This window comes from Sinocyclocheilus grahami, unplaced genomic scaffold (assembly GCF_001515645.1).
Source record: "Sinocyclocheilus grahami isolate Dianchi unplaced genomic scaffold, SAMN03320097.WGS_v1.1 scaffold716.1, whole genome shotgun sequence".
Taxonomy (NCBI): domain Eukaryota; kingdom Metazoa; phylum Chordata; class Actinopteri; order Cypriniformes; family Cyprinidae; genus Sinocyclocheilus; species Sinocyclocheilus grahami.
Genome location: NW_015505895.1, coordinates 283719 through 303194, shown reverse-complemented (window position 1 = coordinate 303194; position 19476 = coordinate 283719). Strand labels below are relative to the sequence as shown.

Below are 19476 nucleotides of genomic sequence, written 5' to 3'. Positions count from 1 at the left end.
AATTAATCAAAAGTAGGTCAGTACACTTAAATAGAGTCGCAATATGGACTAGTATCTGTAAATATTAAGCCGCAAAAATACAATTTAAATATGAATCCAGCATGTTCTGCATGTCTCTGTGTATGTAAATGGCACAGACGCGCGGTTTTGTTTTCTACACAGAGTGTGCGACGCTCGCGGTGATTTCAGCTTCTGTCGTATCACTACATGAGGACATAAATACATGAACAACATCTCCAGAACTACTCTGACTCCCTCTAAAAGTCACTTCATGAGCATTTGACAGTTTCATTGGAGTAAAACTATCTTCATATCATTTACATAGACCTACAGAAACAAGTTCCTCATGGCAACCCGTCAAAATATAAATTCGGGTTAGCTTAAAGAAATCATCAGAAATATATTACTGTGGTGCAGTATGATGTACATAATACTACTCAGGGATGAAAGTTTTCCGTTGCTACGATGGATTTCCGTCAATTGGAAAAAATTAGGGGAAAAGAAACATGAAGCACATTGTTGTTGTTCTGCCGGTGTTCTGACGATTTGTGCTACCCTGTCAGATTTTGCTACCTCCCATTAAAACAGATGGTAGCATAATTCGATAGCAAAAAGTGCTACCTATCAGATTTTGCTTCCAGCATGATATTAATAAGGTGTGAGGCTTTATTAACATGTACACCTACCTAAACCTACTCTTACAGTAGGATAAATACAGTGTTGGTAACATAATCTGATAGGTAGCATTATTTGACAGAACACCTGTACACCAAAAATCATCCCCGCCACGGCTGCAGCTTCTCACTGACAACATAACGCCACTCGCATCATTCACAGTCAGGTTATTAGCAGAGAACACAGAGCAGGTCTTGAATTTCAGGCGCAGGATTGCAGCTATTAATAATAATTCTACTCATTCCCACAGGTTCCACGCTTATAACGCGATGACAGATGATGATGAACTTATCATTTTTGCACGTGCTTTTGAGTCTTGAGAACTCTCATTTTCTGTGCGCCCACAGATCACGATAAGGAGAGTGACAGATTTTAATAATTATTAAAGGAGTTTGCAAATGTGATATTGATTTAATACAACAGTTCAATAAACAAGTACTGCCTGATTTTGCTCTATTTCATCAATGAAAATAGTTCCAAATAAAGTAACAGCTCAGCTACTGCGCATCTCTAAAAGCAAAAACAGCGGTGTTTCATTCATGAATGAAAGTGCGTTTTTGAACGAATTTAGTGAGTCAGTGATTCATGATTACCCATTCATAAAGACTTGTTTAATTCCTGAATGAATCAGCCATTCAAACGAATCAATTGAATGAATGATTCAGTGATAAAATCAGTGATTTGCCGCCACCTGCTGGCGGTTTCGGTTTCATTATTAGGTATAATTGCAGTTATTTAAATCATTTAATATTTCTTTATTCAAAATGTTATATTTAAAACATTAATCTCCACATTAATTTATGAATTTAATTGCACTCATGCCACCTCTGAGCCTCATTGAATGTCTGAAAATGTACCTACAAGCCACTTTTGTGTTCTTTTTGTGCCACCTCTGTAGTAATTTTTCATTAATACTAATTTCATGATTGGTAACTTATTTGTCTTATTCTACTTCTTATTATATTGTTTTAAATAGAAATGTTAAAAAGATTATAAACATAAATTTTTGAAATTGACAGATGAAAATGATGCCATTGCAAAGGTAAAAATAAAATGCCCCTGTAAATCATTTCACCTCATATTAGGAAGGCTAATTTTTGATCAGAAATTTTGATTATTGATCAGAAGGTGCTCCTTCATTTTTTTTGTTAGGAGGACAAGCTCTCCTGATTACAAGAAGAAAAACACTGCTCTTAAACTGGGTGTGTGACAGGTATGGCTGTGGAATGGGGTTTGGCCGAGGAAAAGTTTTCAGTTTTCAGTCTTTTGCTACTACAACAATTATTATAACTTTTGTTTAAAAGAATTATCACACAATACGCTATTTCTTCCATGTTTTAATTTTAATGGTAAACCCTTTGTTTGCCAAAAAATAAAGAGTTTAACTCTTTAAAATAAAGAGTTTACTGTGGGAGTACTACACTCAACCAACACCAGGGAAGGCAGTTTTTGTCAGAGCCCTTGTTATTCTTAATTTTGACATTAATTTTCATTTTTACACCAGACATATATATATATATATCGGTTCAAAATATCGGTTATCGGGCTACTTGATCTGTAATAATCGGTATCGGCCTTGAAAAACACATATCGGTCGACCCCTAGTACTGATGCCCCATCTAATTTTCAACCTCTGGCCAAATTCCATCAATTAAATCTCTTTAATCTCAGAGGCCCCATGTGTCTAGTTGGGGCCCAACAAGAGCGAAAGATCTAAATGAACCAATCTCAACTGAAAGTCAACACCAAACACAGCCTGTGCTAGGTCCTTATTTTTACAAGGCACAGCCGTATTTGTCTATTAACTTCTCCGTTAAGAATTTCGAGATCAGAAATCAGGCTTTAGAGGAAACAGATGCACGAATAACCACACGTCAATGAGTACCACATCTGCAGTGTAGAACAACTGCTTGGAAACTGATTGAACATTGGTTCTCGTTGTGGCTTTCCCAAACCGTTTCAGGTGTTTCTATTGCTCCAATGCCAACGAAAAGGGCTTCATCGGGGCTGAGCGGACAGACCTGGTCTGATTTAAACATGTCCTTTGGCACTGTGGATAGCATGTCTGCTGCTCTGATTAGAAACAGTAAGATGTTTGCCAATAGGCACACACTATTTTGCACAAGAGCATCTGCCAAAAATCATATAAAAGTCTGGAATCTGCCTTTCAGCACTGAAGACGCAGCTCAGCGGTTTTGTTTTGCTTCTGGTACATTCAGGTTTTCATTACCAACCCACATCGCTCGGCACAACGTCTCAACGAAACGCGTATTTCCTCCTGATAGAAGACACCAAGGAATGAGGGATAAAGCCAGTCGGGATTCTTATCAGGGTATTCGATGGGGAAAGGGGTTTGCATGTGGAGTGATTCACATAGGCAGGTCGGCTCATCCCTCACAGCTGGCCCTTTAAGTGAAACCTGCTGTTTTCCCCCCGTGTTTACGTTTGGCTGCCTCACTCTTCTTCATCGGGTTTCAGACTACAGGAAAGCTCTGAGCAAAAACAAAGGCTTTTTCAAAGGCAACCTCAGCAGGTTAAGATAAAATGTTTTTACTGTCCAATATGAAAAGCACCTGCTGCTAAATTAAGTGGGCCGGCTCAGGGTGGAGGGTGCTTTCCCGTCACTGGCTTGGTTTTCTTTAAAGTGTAGAAGAGAGGGGACCAAGAAAGGTACAATTAATCAGAAATTATTAAGAATATTAAAAAGTGCCAATTACAGCATTCCATTTTGTTCGACTCCTGCTATTTACAACATATTTTAACAGCAATTTAATAAAAAGTGACATTAAATTGAATAAATTTAGGATTATTTCATTACTGCCACATACTAAATACCAGAATCAATGCTGTATATATATATAGGTGTGCGGTGGTGTTCTGTAATGAGGCGGCAAAGTCCTTTTTTTTTTTTTTTAAATCAAATGTAAATTCCTGTCCCAGTCACATTTTCTCAGTTAACTAAACATTACTTACACTACCAGAAAAAAATAATTTATATTTTTACATTAACAATGTAATCAATATTCTGTTTATTAAAGCCAAGTATGAATCTCATCAATTAGTGTTTTTTAAGCATTTAAATTTATTCCAAAATAATAACTCAAGGCAGTAACAATTTAAACAATATATATTATTTGTGAACTTATGTTCAGCTATTCTTTTTAATAGTTAACTTTGAACTATTTTTTTTTCTGATCATCAGTCAGCAAAGCTCTGTAAATATTGGTCACAGACACAGAGATTTACTTTAAGTTTCACCAAGCTGATTACTCACTACAAACTCCCATAGATCATGTTTTCAGGCCATTTTAAGTCTTATTTTGACGTAACAAAGTGATTATATCAAAGTGTGTGAGTTGTTTACTTACTTTTTTAAATGAGTCTTCCCATTAATGCCATTACATTCAGACTGATTCGCGAACGCGGAATGCACATGAACACCAGAGGCGGGATTTATTGCATGAACCAATCACAGCCGAACATAACCAGTCAGATCCAATCATATCGCGATGGAGGCATTGCCTCCTCTCACGTGATTTTCCCGCATTCATTCTCAATTACCCCCCACCAAACTCATCGCACGCTTTAGGGGGTCTGTTAAAACTCAATGGGCTCAGGTGAGGCAAGAGAGACGCGGACGCCGATGTATAGTTGACATTTGAGGTTTAATACTATAGAAAAGAACTAAAGGTTTTTCAGTTAGAGTGTTTTCAGCTTGTTTATTTTCATATAAAAATATGGCATGCAGTTGCATCAAACAATGGTATAAACATCATTCAATGTAAATTGTGATAATCATAATTAATAATCACAATTACAATTTCAAGGGAATAATCGACAATTATGATTTTTGTCATAATCGTGCAGCCCTAATATATATATATATATATATATATATGGTTACTAAAAAATGCTTAAATATACTGTTTACTTGTATTGTTATATGTTGTATTTTTAACACATAAATACACTGTTCAAAAGTTTGGGGTCAGTAAGATTTTTTTTTTTTTGGGGAGAAATCAATACTTTTATTTACCAAGGATGCATAAATCGATCAAAAGTGAAGGTAAAGACTTTTATAATGTTTCAAAAATACATTAAAAAAGTCAACTGTTATTTTAAAATTAAAAATAATATTTCACAATAGTATTTGTATTTTTAATCAAATAAATGCAGCCTTGGTAAAACCAAGAGACTTGTTTCAAAAAGCATAGAAAAATCTTACCAAACTTAAACTTTTGAACGGTAATGTGTACAACAAATAAAGTTATTTTATTTCTTATTTTTGCAAGGCATTAAAAAGTTCATGTACATGATCAAAAAAATTTAAGATATAGCGCTGATCCAGTCTTTCTCACAATGGGACAGCAGGCTATTCTTATTGTGTGGTAGCCTAGACATAGAATATAAAGTGCAGCTTCCCCACATATAAAATTCAACTTTTATTATTTGTCATAATTATGCAGCCCTACGACAAACATAGCTGTGGAAGATGAATCAACTAAGGACAGGTTGTTATCCCTTGCCTGCAATGGTATACAGACAGGAAAAGGGAAACGTAACTGTGAGAAATGACTTCCCTGGCCTGCAGAAACATCAATGACAGAAGCCACTTCCATATTTCCGCAGTCTCATCCAGATGGACAAACAGTGCAAGCCAAGCAGATCAAGTTTAGGCTCCGCAAGAGATGTTATGAAATTTGAGGTCTGGTTCTCTGGGTAGAGCTAGCAGAGGAGAGCAAATGCGAGAGATAAACAGATCTGCAAAATCACTTCATTTATTCCATACCTGGAAGCCTTGAATGTGAGCTAAGTACTCCAGCTGCTGGGAAGGCTGGATGGAGCCACAGGCCAAAGCAGGTGCTTTTCCCTTTAGGATCAGGGCCTCAGCGGTGGGCGACGTCCCGCTTAGCAGCAGCTCTCGTGCAATCGTTGCGGTGCTGCCCACCGATGGGTTGAAGAATGGCCCTGTGGACCCTTGATCAATGTCTTTGGGTGTCATGTAGTTTCCAGGGGCACCGGGGACTCCCTTATTCCGGCTCGCTTCCATTTCTTGATACACATCTGGGGAAAGGTGAAGAATTCCTTTTTGTGCTATATAGGGATGGAAAAAGACACACGGTCACTGCTTAGTTGTGTGCACGTTTGTATTCTGAATACTGAAAAGGTCATGAAATAAATGATTAAATAAATAAATAAATAGATGTATGTAAATAATTATTTATTAATACAATTTATTGTGTCCTTGCTGAAAAAGTATTAATTAAAAAAAAAATCTTATCGTCCCCAAAGTGTGTGTGTATATATATATATATATATTTTTTTTTTACTATCTTTACTCTCTGCACAACTCTGTATACATTGGAATGATCATCAAAAGATCCTGAAAAAATTCCAGTTTCCATGAAAATATTAAGCGGCACAAACATTTTCAAGAGTTATAAAATAAGAAATGTTTCTTGAGCACCAAATCAGCATATTAGAATGACTTCGATAGGATCATGTAAAACTGAAAGCTGGAGTAATGATGCTGAAAATTTTAATAATATTTAATAATATTGCTGTACTTACTGTATTTTAATTAGATAAATGCAGCCTTGGTGAGCATAAGAGACCATTTTCAAAAATATAAAAAAACTAATTATTTATATAGCTAAAACTATATTAATAATAAAACAAAACAAAATGGAAAAAATAAGCTATTACTTTTTTAGCCATACTTTTCTGATCTGACTTTTTCACCTGACAGATGATAAAACAGTGGGGTATTTTCCCCAAAAGAGAAAGTGTGTATATTTCAAACATCTGTTAAAAGTAAGTTTTGCCATTTTTTTATGAATAAATTACAGCACATAAATGACCTCAGAGTTGACAGACATGGACAAAAAGCACTTCACAGAAGCCAGTACAGAGTGACAAGGAGAACAGAGGAGAGGGACAGAGCAGCTGCAGCAAACGTCCTCATCTGTGCACAGATTCTGCTTCCTGTTTGCTTTTGCTGTCCTGAATGAAGTTTCCAAAAGCAGCCGGCTGTTCTCCACAATTTCTGACAACCCAGAACAAGCAACAACTGATTTAGCTTAGCGTTCGGGCCATAAAACTGGTAAATATTATCCCAGAAAATTGTGAGAAATGTAAATAGGCAGTTCCTCCGAGCACTGCAGTGTGTCGTTGACGCAACCCTTTAATTCACGAAGAGAGAATGTAAATGAAAACCAGCAGTTTGGAGTTCCCGTCGGCCATTTCAACAAGGTTGACCGGCAAAGAATGCAACCGACATTGATTTTTAAAAACACACACGACAACTTGCATTTCGCATTACACAAATCAGCATCCAGAGTCCGCATGAGAAAAATGCATACTTAAAATGGTATAAAACGAGAGGTATGAGCCAAAATGACATCAATTGGGAATTACGACAAAAAGCACATGAACGCTAAGAAAAAACAATACCACCACCCCATCGGCACCCTCATTTCTCTTTTTTCCCTTCTCTCTCACTTTCCCTGATCCAACAGGTTCCACCCAGCATAATGGGCTGAATTTGAGAATGGTGGGCTGGAGATTGGCCAGCTCATGGCCCAAGCTGTGATTTAAAACAGATAACACACAAGGCCCAACTGTAAATCAACACGATGAAGCAATGCTCTGAGACACTAAACACTAACACACTGACATATTCGTACACACACGAGCAAAGCGCTGTACATTCAGTTTTCATGGAATCCTGCTCTACTTCTTCCCTTTTTAACAAACAAACAGCCTCTTTTTCATACGCACACTCACAAAAATCACCAAGAAATAAATTATGGCCACTTTGCTGCTGCTGAAATGCTTATCTAGAATGGTGTTTTTTGGGCTTCTCATAGCTGTGGATGATCGTATGGGAATAAAAAACACTCAATTAAGAAGATGTGTTGCTTTTCTGGGACGCAACGCAACTCTGAGACCCCCCCATACGTCCCTTAAGCCATCCCTTCTGCCTCGTTTGTTCATTCTTTCATTACGCCACACACAAATTATAACACATATGCCATGCATCTCTGTGGGATTGTACATTCAGAAGAATGCATTGTGGGATTAAAGCTCAAACTTGTAGGATACCAGTGCAGGAAACTGATTAATAATGCCTGACACACTTGTCTTGTTACTTTAAATATAGCATGTTACATGAACCCTGAGACCATATAGTTGTGCCGGCTGTGACTCAATGTGCAATTTTGACTAAATTTCCTTTTTATTTCAAAAGTCTTGTTCATCTTGTACCATTACACTTCTTGAGAGGGATCCAACCCTGGCCATTTAGCTCTATGTGTCACTTTGAAGACATTTAAGTAATAAAGAATGAGGGTAGTACTACAGGCACTTTTAAATCTTTGAGTTGGATTTTTATTAAAATGAACACATTTTCACTTTTTTGCAAAGTAAAAGTGACAAAACTTTCTTGGAAACGTTTACCCATGTGCCAGATCCTATTAAAAATATGAAAATCCATCATATATAATCATTACATAATAATTCTATTACCAAAAAATGGTAATAAACCATGTCAATATGTATTGTGTGAAATTTATTTATATACATTTTTACAAAGTTAAGATGAGAAAGTAAATAAAAACCAGCAGTTTGAACTTCTCGCCGACCATTTCAACAAGTCTGGCAAAAATGCTACTGACACTGAATTTTTTTTTAAAACGTCACATGACAACTACATTTTTTTGATTATGTCAATCAGCATCCCAGGCTAACATGAGAAAAATGTATACTTAAAATGGCAAAATGTGTGAGAGAATTAGCAATTGACAAAAAAGCACAAACATGCTAAGAAATAAACAATACCACAGTACCATTTCAGGGCTCGCAAAATTTCAAAATCCCTGGTAGCCCTTCGGGCAGGTACTCTTCAGATTTTGGTAGCCTGAAAATATATTTAACTAGCCCAAATAAAAAAATACCTTTTTTTTTTTTAAATATAGAAAATCAGATAGGAGTTTAAATGTCAATCAAAAATATTTTCCATACACACATATCAACAAATATGAAGGAAGGAATTTTATTTCACTATTTACAGGGTATCTGCAGAATTGTAAAAAATTAATTTAAGGCAATTTATGACCCATTTTAAGAGCTGCACAAGTAAAATGAACACAGTATGAGTGGGGTTGGACAATGTCTGTGGTAACATACAGTACTGAGCCATAAAATTACATGATTTACAGTTCAGATGCAGGTTTTCACAAAAACAAAATCTTATACAACAACATTTCAGCCTTTAGGGATAAATCAAGCATATACAGTGGGTACGGAAAGTATTCAGACCCCCTTAAATTTTTCACTCTTTGTTATATTGCAGCCATTCGTATAAATATTACTGTCTTAATTGTTTAGATTTTTAGAAGGCACATTAACTTCTTTGTCATTTACAACTCCGTGTTTGCTGCGTAAAAACACAAGATGATATTTGCATTGATCAGACCATAATCACAAAGATTTGGAAATGCAAATTCATTCTCTGCCGCGAGGTAGCGCTTTAGGAGCGCTTAAATACTGCGATTTCCCCGGTAACGGCTGTACACAAAGCAGCTCCGCGCTCGTAAATGCTGCTTTATCAGGAATTATAGGTAAAATTAAATAAAAATGGCAACGACATGTTTCTGAGGACAGTCGGTTGCCTTCAGATACATTCAAATAAAGACATCCGCACCGCGTTTTGACTTGAAACGTGCAGCGCTCATATTTATTCAATGACATCATTGCCTTTTGAAGTTTAATCCAGCCGTATCGCGACTCTTGTCTTTCCGTCCCAACTGTAAGACCTCTTGACATTATGATTAAGAAATTTCTTATACCATTTAACATATTTAAAACTTTTTATGGCCTTAAGTTTGATACAACTCACTTTATGAGTTTTTAAGGACCCGCGGGAGATTTGTATAGATAGCCCGTCGGGCAGAGTGGTGATACATTTTGGTAGCCCGACTGGAAAACACAATACCCCCTGGACGTCGGGCTAGCGATTTTGCGAGCCCTGCATTTATGCGGCATTATTTCTATCAAAACAAAACCAGCAAGTCTGACCCTAATTAAGTTCAAAAGTTTGTGTACTTGTTTAACAGAGAAAACAGTAACAGTGATCAAGAGTTTGAGATGAAATATGAAGAAATGAATGTAAAAACAAGGTAAATATCATCAGTAACCACAGTATTATTATTGTGCATCATTTCCAAGGTGTAACTTTGTCAAATGATGCCAAAAGTGTGTAAATATTATATATCGTTTTATTTAAGAAACATAAAATGCTAGCTAAGAAATTAGCTGGCCATCTTATCTCAAAAATATTTAAAATGTAATTTCCATCACTTCCATTATAAAACGCGATTAAAGACATCATTTGAGGTGGTGGTGAAAATGACACTGGTGTAAACGATCAAAACATTTTACAATTCTCCTGTGATGCATGTACTGTATATACACTGCTGGACAACTAGTGAGAGTATTTCAGAGTCCACAGGGCCAAAAAATGTGCATAGTTGAAGAAATACCCAAGAATGCAGAGCTAAGGATCAAAATCATTGCTCTTGCATAATCAAAATGCAGTTGAGATAAATCTGTACACTGCAGCGATGGACATGGTATCATAAATCTGCTTTAGACAGCCTGGTTCTGTGTTCACAAGGGTGGAAAGGAAAAACTGAGTTTGCAGGTCACTGACATGTACATCTGCTCTGAATTGAGTTTACACCCCTTAGAGCCGTTGATTCTCTCCCTGGCAGATCTCAGGAACCGTAAATTAACCAGCATTATTCTGACATTGTTGAGAAAGTCTGTGAAGTCAATTAGGAGATAGTTTAACAACACCAGTGCAATACAGCTGAGCTAGAGAATGGATCCTCTCCAAAACAGAGCAAAGGCCAAAAGAAGAAAAAACAGATGAAGAGAGAGATGGATAATTGTGTTTTAACAGCAAATTTATGCTGCATTAGTGCAGTATTGAAAAGTGAGTCCAAATAGTATAGATTCTGTATAAATTCCGCTTCAGATGCAGCATTTCTGTCGTGCGTAAAAAACAATTCAGCACTGAAACAGAAGCTTAAAGGAATATTCTGGATTCAAGGTAAAGGGATAGTTCACTCAAAAATGAAAATTCTCTAATCACTCTCTCAACCAAGTTGTTTCGAACCTGTATGAATTTCTTTCGTCTGTTGAACATTAAAAAATATATTTTGAAGTTTTTGGTCCCCATTGACTTTTTTCATACTATGGAAGTCAACGGAGACCAGAAACTGCTTCGTTACTCACATTCTTCAAAATGTCTTCTTTAATGTTCAACAGACGAAAGAAACTGGTTTGGAACAACTTCCGGGTGAGTACACTTTCAGCAAATTTTCATTTTTGGGTGAACTATTCTAATATATATATGTAGAACGCTCCCTCATTTTCTTTACAAAAAGCAAAAATCAAGGTTAGTCAAAGAGGCCAAATTTTGAAGGACTCAAAAGCAAAATTGTGAAGCTTGTAATTTTACAAAAGCACAATTTTACAAAAGTTTAAAGCCTATAAAGACAGACAACAGAGAGCACATACAAGGCAGAAATTATTTTTCAAAAAGTCTGAACGAACAGTACGTCAAGCGGTTCAGGCTGAATTAGCTGTAGAATGGTGGGGAAGAAAACGAACTGCTTGCCACAAGCGCTATAATAAAGGTTTTTCCATCAGCCAAGAGCTTTCTTCAGCACATGTGCAAGTTCCAGGAATGTCACTACATAGATAGTTCAAATATGCTTCAACATTAGACCAAGAGTGACCTGATTTAGAGATGATTTAGAAAAGCTGTTGTTTTCATAGATTCATCCAAAACAGCTGTCAAATGCAATGCTTCAAATCAAGTAAGCAACAAAACTGCTTAATTACGCAATGCGACCATTGAAAACTCACTGAAGGAAGTTGTATGCACAAGGATGCTGGTCATTTCACTCTGCATTACTTTTCCTGCAACCTGCATGTCTGATTTAGCATTTGACAATGATTTAAATAGTTTATCATGCGATTTCATATAATCCTCAACTCAAGTGACACGTATCTGCACATTTCCATAGCAGATTTTTTTTTGTGAAAAAAATTGAATCAGGACCCAATAACGCCAGGGGTGTAATAATGTCTGCAAGTTCACAACAACAACAACTCAGTCTGGCAAGACTGATGCAAAACAAAACTAGATCACTACCATTATAATCACGAAGCTGTTTACAGAGATGCTCAAATGACAGACACTCTGAGTATGTCTTAATTCTGTTTGTTTTCTCCATCTGTCTAAAATGATTTTATTTACAAATCTCATGTGTGAATTGACTGCTATGATTTTTATTCGCTAAACAACTTCTAACCACATCAAAGCAGCTTGTGATTGCGTAAGACATTGATATGAATTACTTTGGATGTTAAAATATATTTTCAAAGCTTATAAACAAAGACAGCGATGTGCTATGTTTGTTTGCAGGAAGGCTGTGCAGGAAAATAGCCAGTTCTCAGTCATTTCCCATCTCTCAAAGTCAGAGCTGGGAATCATGGGCCGACGTTGTGAGAAATTGTCCTTCCTTGAAATCAGGTCTCCGTCAATTTTCAGTTAATAGTTATAACAAGCACACACTAACAACATCAATTTAAAATATGTATAGAATTGCTTACTATATAGTGCATATAAGTGATATGAGAGGACAACAGGGGATAGCCTTTTTCACTGGAGGAAGTGTTATAATGGATTAGTGATGGATATGTTTCCTACAAAAACAGCTTTTTATTTGTGGATTATTTTGATTAGTCTCATTCTGACGGCACCCATTTACTGCATAGGACCCACTGGTGAGCAAGTGATGTACTGCTAAATTTCTCCGGATCGGTTCTGATGAACAAGCTCATCTACTTCTTGGATGGCCTGATGGTGAGTACATTTTTTGGCAAATTTTCGTTTCTGGGTGCACTATTCCTCGAATACATAAATCTATAAAATAATTTAAATTTACATTTATTACATTTTTCTCCTAATAACTGAAATATCTGGACTTTTAACATTTACATAATTACATTAAAAATTATTGTTATTACATTTAAGGTAAGTGCATGCATAGTGTATAAGCTATATGAGGGGGAAGTCGTGGCCTAATGGTTAGAGAGTCGGACTCGTAACCCAAAGGTTGTTCGAGTCTCGTACCGGCAGGGGTTGTAGGTGGGGTAGTGAATGTACAGCGCTCTCTCCCACCTTCAATACCACGACTGAGGTGTCCTTGAGCAAGGCACCGAACCCCCAACTGCATAAATGGCTGCCCACTGCTCCGGGTGTGTGTTCACGGTGTGTGTGTGTTCACTGCTGTATGTGTGCGCACTTTGGATGGGTTAAATGCAGAGCACTAATTCCAAGTATGGATCACCATACTTGGCCACATGTCACTTCACTTCACTCACTATTAAGCTAATCGGGTATCTGTATGCTATACAGACATTAATGGTCATTATAACATAGTTCAATGATTTGCATCATAATGTTATTTTGTAGGAGTTGTAAACAGGCGCTAAAGAGAGTACCCATTAAAAGTTCTTTGACACAATGGGATCATTTGAGGACCTAATTGAGACCTTATTTCTCAGAACTTCAGTCCTAAGAGATCAGCAGAACCCTTAGCCGAGCATGGCATGAAAATGGATATGTTTCTGTGGCTGCAAACCCGTCTGGAAGACCATGGTTGTACCCTGGAAAAGTGTTTGGGTGGTTAATGTGTGAGCGAGTGTGTAATACTGTGGTCTCACAGACCCCCTGGGAAAGCACATAAGTCTGCGTGAATAGGAGGAATTCACAGGCTCTCCATAGAAGCGAGTTTGTGATTGAGCCGACTCGGTTCCTTATTAATCAGTCAGATAGATTAAACGGCCCGGCATCACCTACACTGGGGAACACAGACGGAGAGAAAAACACTTACTGTTGGTCGTTGTTTCAGGAAAGGCAGCCCTTTGTCCATTCCAGCCTTTGTTGTCCATCTGTGGCCAATGTTAAGATAATAGAGGAGCGGGAAGAAATGGAGAGAGAGATAAAGAGGGCCGGTTTAGCAAACCCCTTTTTATGCGCGTCAGACAAGTTGCTTTCCCTTGTTTCCATTAGAAAGGGAGAACTGCTACCAAATTGAGACATCACGACATAAGCGTCACTAATTTGCAAAGACTAAGTAGATGGGATATTTAAAGATTAAGGTTGTGCACACTGAAACAGGAAGCAGCGTGATGATACAAACATATACATCCACATACTTGCTCATTAATACGCCATTGAGTATTAATATACTCAATAATAATTCAAATAATCACTTTTTAGTAGTAAAATATATAAAGTATAAATGTTGAATTAAATGACTTGTATATTACTTTTATTTCACTATATATTTACTCTAGAATTTATTTACTTATATAATTATATTATACTGTTTATTTACATTTTTGTTTTATTATTTGAAATGTGTTCTAAAATTATGAACACTAAGACACTTAATATGCAACCTAAGCTTAATAGTAACTAGCAGTTGTAGTTTCAAAGCAGCTTGATTGAAACTGACCTTTTCCAGAGTGTTCTGTAATGGTGTAGATGCCTTGTAGCCCAGTTGAAGCAGCATGGCCTCAGCTGCATTGCGCTTGGCCACTTTCTTATTGGGACCAGTTCCTGTGGTCACCTCGCTACCTACTTTCACCTGTCAACAAACACACATACAGTGGACAGATTTAAAGCCGTCTAGATGGCCACCATCAATGTAAAATTGTAACTGAGTGACAATTAGTAGTACCAATGACTAAATGACAGCTAAATTAAATTAAATTGAATGTTTTTGCCTTTCCTACAGATAAAAAAAAAAACAGGATTGTTAATATAATAAGCAACAATAATACATCTGAAGGTGAAAATGGTCTATATAGGCTATGAAACAACTTAAATAATCAAAGAAAAGTCTGAATCTGGAAAGCACAATCAACGCCCAGTCGGTAGTACTATAATGTCAAATAGTTTTAAAAGATAAATACATTTTGTTGTCAAACCATCTCTAAACCTAGACAACCATCTTTTCATATTTATTAGGAGCAAAGCAGCAGGTGGGGAGAGATGGTGTGGGCCTGAAAACAGACACGTAGTGATGCCCACAGACCAGAGAGCGAACAATGTGGAAATTTCAGAAGCGACTGGGCAACACAAAAGAAACACACACAAGCAGACTCTAATGCGACAGTGAAAGGAGCATGGAGAATCAGTTAGAGGCTGTTACCGCATGCTCAGAGATGCTCGGAGTGCTTTAAAACGAGGGATTATCGGACGGGAGACCGAGAAGAGAAACTTCTCCAACTTGGATGCTGCTTGATTCTTGTTTATGAGTGTGGGGATAGCGGAATAAGCCTCTGACGGATCATTCAGAATGAGACTCGACATGATTATTTTTTTATTTACTACAGTGTTCAGTATACTATTTCTGCTGCTGAAAAGTTTCCCTCCCTTTATTCAGCTCTACAATATCCCTTCGACTCTACTCCAATACATCCTGTCCTATTTACACAACTCCATTAACTCTGTACTACTTTACACCAGACTATTTTATTTAACTCTTGAGTCTATTCTAATCCACCCTGATTACTCCACTCAAAGCAACTCACTATTCTATACCAATCTACTCTATCCAGTCTACCACACTCAACCCATCCTATCCAGTCTACACAATCATTCAACTAAGTACTACTTCATTCAATACTATTTTTTTAAACTCGGATCTGCTCTTATCTATCCAATCTATCTGTTCTATAGAGCTCCAAATCACTCCACTTCATACAACTCTACACTCTATTCAACATATCTAGTCTGCAAAACTCTATTCAACTATGTACTACTCTTCACCAAACAATTTTGATCTGCTCACATCTACCCTATCTATTCTACTGTACTCTATTTTCAACCTTACTCTATTCACCTCTACCCTACTCTATACAACTCTAAACTATGGAAATTTACTTGAATTTGTACAAATTTACTAAATAAATGTACTATTTACTCTGCTCAATCCATCCTATCTATTCTACCCTACTCTTATTACTTCAACCTTACTCTACACACCTCTAACTTACTCTATACTGTACATCTCTACACCAATCTATACAAATGTACTTAAATGTGTACAAATTTACTAAATAAATGTACTCTATTTATTCTACTCAATCCATCCTATGTATTCTACCCTACTCTATTACTTCAGCCTTACTCTATATACCTCCACCCTACTCTATGCATCTCTTCACCACTCTATACAACTCTAAAGTGTACAAATTTACTAAATGGATTTACTAAAGGATGGATTGAGTAGAGTAAGTAGAGTATTACTCTACTCAATCCATCAATTCTATTCTAATTATATTATTTCAACCTTACTCTACATCCCTACACCCTACTCTATACACTTCTACCCTACTCTACACTATACTATACAAATTTACCCTTTCCTGTTAACTCTATTTAATCCATCCTCTCTATTCTACCCTATTATATAAGCCTTTCCTTTATATAGCTCTACTCTACTCTGTATAGCTCTACACAAGTCTACTCCATACAACTCTACTCTATCCTATCTACGCTACTCAATCCATCCTATCTAGTCTACAAAGTTTGGGCGATGTCTACCAAATTGGCATCGGATAATGTCTACAGCGAAACATCACAATGGACAATGATATCGGGGGAGAAGGGGGGGGGTTGATTTTCGTCCGTGTGCAGCCCAATTTTTGTGACTGCGAGCATGGTCCACGTACAACAGTGCAGGCGCCAGGTGAATGCTGAGTCAAAGTGAGTCCAGTAGGTGATACTGCGCACGTGTCAAGCTCGTCCATCCACGCACACCCACGGTTGAGTTTACCTTGAAGTCTGTCAGCCATCGGCGATGGATGATAGCATCGTCTATCGGCCCAACCCTATAGTCTACAAAACTCCATTCATCTATGTACTACTCTGCACCATTTTATTCTATTTAACTCAGATCTGTTTCCATCTACCCTACTTTATACAACTCTACCCAACTTTATCATGTCTACTCTCTACCATGTTTACTCTACTTCGTGAACTCACCACTACTCTACACAAATCGATTCTACCATATTTAATTTACCCTTTTAACTCTAATCTATAATAGTCTATACTACTATATCTGCTATATGCTGTAGCGTCTGGACCAATCAAACACACAATTTTTCATTTGATTTAACAAATCAGTTATTTATTAGATTAACAAATCGTCACAGTCCCCTCACCCAATAAACTGGTTGCCAGGATGTCTGCAACGACACCAGGCCCCCCTAGTCCCCATGGCAACTAATGCTGATATCACTGGTTTTATGACCCACAGGAATGTGAGTAGGGAAAACCACTACCTTTTTATAGGAAGAGACACAATGCACAGTAGAAATGGACTTTTCTCTAATTAATCCATAGGAAAACCTTTCTTTGAATGAACACACATATCCTTTGGGTCATCGTGTATGTTGTCTTTGACTTCACCAAACAATTTTGATCTGCTCACATCTACCCTATCTATTCTACTGTACTCTATTTTCAACCTTACTCTATTCACCTCTACCCTACTCTATACAACTCTAAACTATGGAAATTTACTTGAATTTGTACAAATTTACTAAATAAATGTACTATTTACTCTGCTCAATCCATCCTATCTATTCTACCCTACTCTTATTACTTCAACCTTACTCTACACACCTCTAACTTACTCTATACTGTACATCTCTACACCAATCTATACAAATGTACTTAAATGTGTACAAATTTACTAAATAAATGTACTCTATTTATTCTACTCAATCCATCCTATGTATTCTACCCTACTCTATTACTTCAGCCTTACTCTATATACCTCCACCCTACTCTATGCATCTCTTCACCACTCTATACAACTCTAAAGTGTACAAATTTACTAAATGGATTTACTAAAGGATGGATTGAGTAGAGTAAGTAGAGTATTACTCTACTCAATCCATCAATTCTATTCTAATTATATTATTTCAACCTTACTCTACATCCCTACACCCTACTCTATACACTTCTACCCTACTCTACACTATACTATACAAATTTACCCTTTCCTGTTAACTCTATTTAATCCATCCTCTCTATTCTACCCTATTATATAAGCCTTTCCTTTATATAGCTCTACTCTACTCTGTATAGCTCTACACAAGTCTACTCCATACAACTCTACTCTATCCTATCTACGCTACTCAATCCATCCTATCTAGTCTACAAAGTTTGGGCGATGTCTACCAAATTGGCATCGGATAATGTCTACAGCGAAACATCACAATGGACAATGATATCGGGGGAGAAGGGGGGGGGTTGATTTTCGTCCGTGTGCAGCCCAATTTTTGTGACTGCGAGCATGGTCCACGTACAACAGTGCAGGCGCCAGGTGAATGCTGAGTCAAAGTGAGTCCAGTAGGTGATACTGCGCACGTGTCAAGCTCGTCCATCCACGCACACCCACGGTTGAGTTTACCTTGAAGTCTGTCAGCCATCGGCGATGGATGATAGCATCGTCTATCGGCCCAACCCTATAGTCTACAAAACTCCATTCATCTATGTACTACTCTGCACCATTTTATTCTATTTAACTCAGATCTGTTTCCATCTACCCTACTTTATACAACTCTACCCAACTTTATCATGTCTACTCTCTACCATGTTTACTCTACTTCGTGAACTCACCACTACTCTACACAAATCGATTCTACCATATTTAATTTACCCTTTTAACTCAATAGTCTATTAGTCTATACTACTATATCTGCTATATGCTGTAGCGTCTGGACCAATCAAACACACAATTTTTCATTTGAATCAGTTATTCAGTTATTTATTAGATTAACAAATCGTCACAGTCCCCTCACCCAATAAACTGGTTGCCAGGATGTCTGCAACGACACCAGGCCCCCCTAGTCCCCATGGCAACTAATGCTGATATCACTGGTTTTATGACCCACAGGAATGTGAGTAGGGAAAACCACTACCTTTTTATAGGAAGAGACACAATGCACAGTAGAAATGGACTTTTCTCTAATTAATCCATAGGAAAACCTTTCTTTGAATGAACACACATATCCTTTGGGTCATCGTGTATGTTGTCTTTGAGATTTTATACTGTTTTATGCAGGCTTATGATGGAAACACTCATTCCTGTCATCTTACCTATATGTAATCCTACCATGTTTAGTATCTATGAATTCTCCTTCTGATGATCTAAACGAGAGTGTATATTATATGTTGGTACATAGGCAATATATTAGTGTCCTGAGAATCTTTAGTAATTTCGATTCAAGTTCCATATGCAAATTACCATGCTTCCACACAAAGAGTCATAAAACTCCCCAGTATTTCCAAACTCCCACTTGGGATTTCCGTCTTTCTCATTGGACAAGCCCTCTTGAGAGGCGTGAATCTTCGCAGACTTTAAAGGCCTCACATTCAGTGACTCGCCCAGAGTCGGTGGTTCTGTTAGGTTTTGGGACGATGTGAGCTACAATGCACCAGGACATCCTAAGTTTTGTGCCAGGCCTTTGGCCTTGACTTTTCCATTCACCAAGATTCTCTGACGCAAACTGGTTATTTTTCATCAACCAACCTTCAGCAAAGATCAACTTGAACCTTCAGATTGCATCAAACCTCTCTTTCAGACAGACGAGACGTGCAAGTATTCAAACTTAGTCTTATTAATTGATACATTAAGT

At 37.3% G+C, this 19476-nt stretch overlaps 1 protein-coding gene across 1 annotated transcript in view; it reads right to left on the bottom strand.

Moving 5' to 3' along the window:
• The window catches only part of stau2 (staufen double-stranded RNA binding protein 2), a 167243-nt gene that overhangs the window by 75455 nt on the left and 72312 nt on the right, over window positions 1-19476 (bottom strand). Inside the window, exons 10-12 of the mRNA XM_016244403.1 lie at window positions 14274-14405; window positions 13647-13704; window positions 5465-5769 (exon numbers count right to left, since the gene is read on the bottom strand). Of these exons, the coding sequence (XP_016099889.1) occupies window positions 5465-5769; window positions 13647-13704; window positions 14274-14405 (495 nt within the window). The remainder of the gene's footprint in view (window positions 1-5464; window positions 5770-13646; window positions 13705-14273; window positions 14406-19476) is intronic.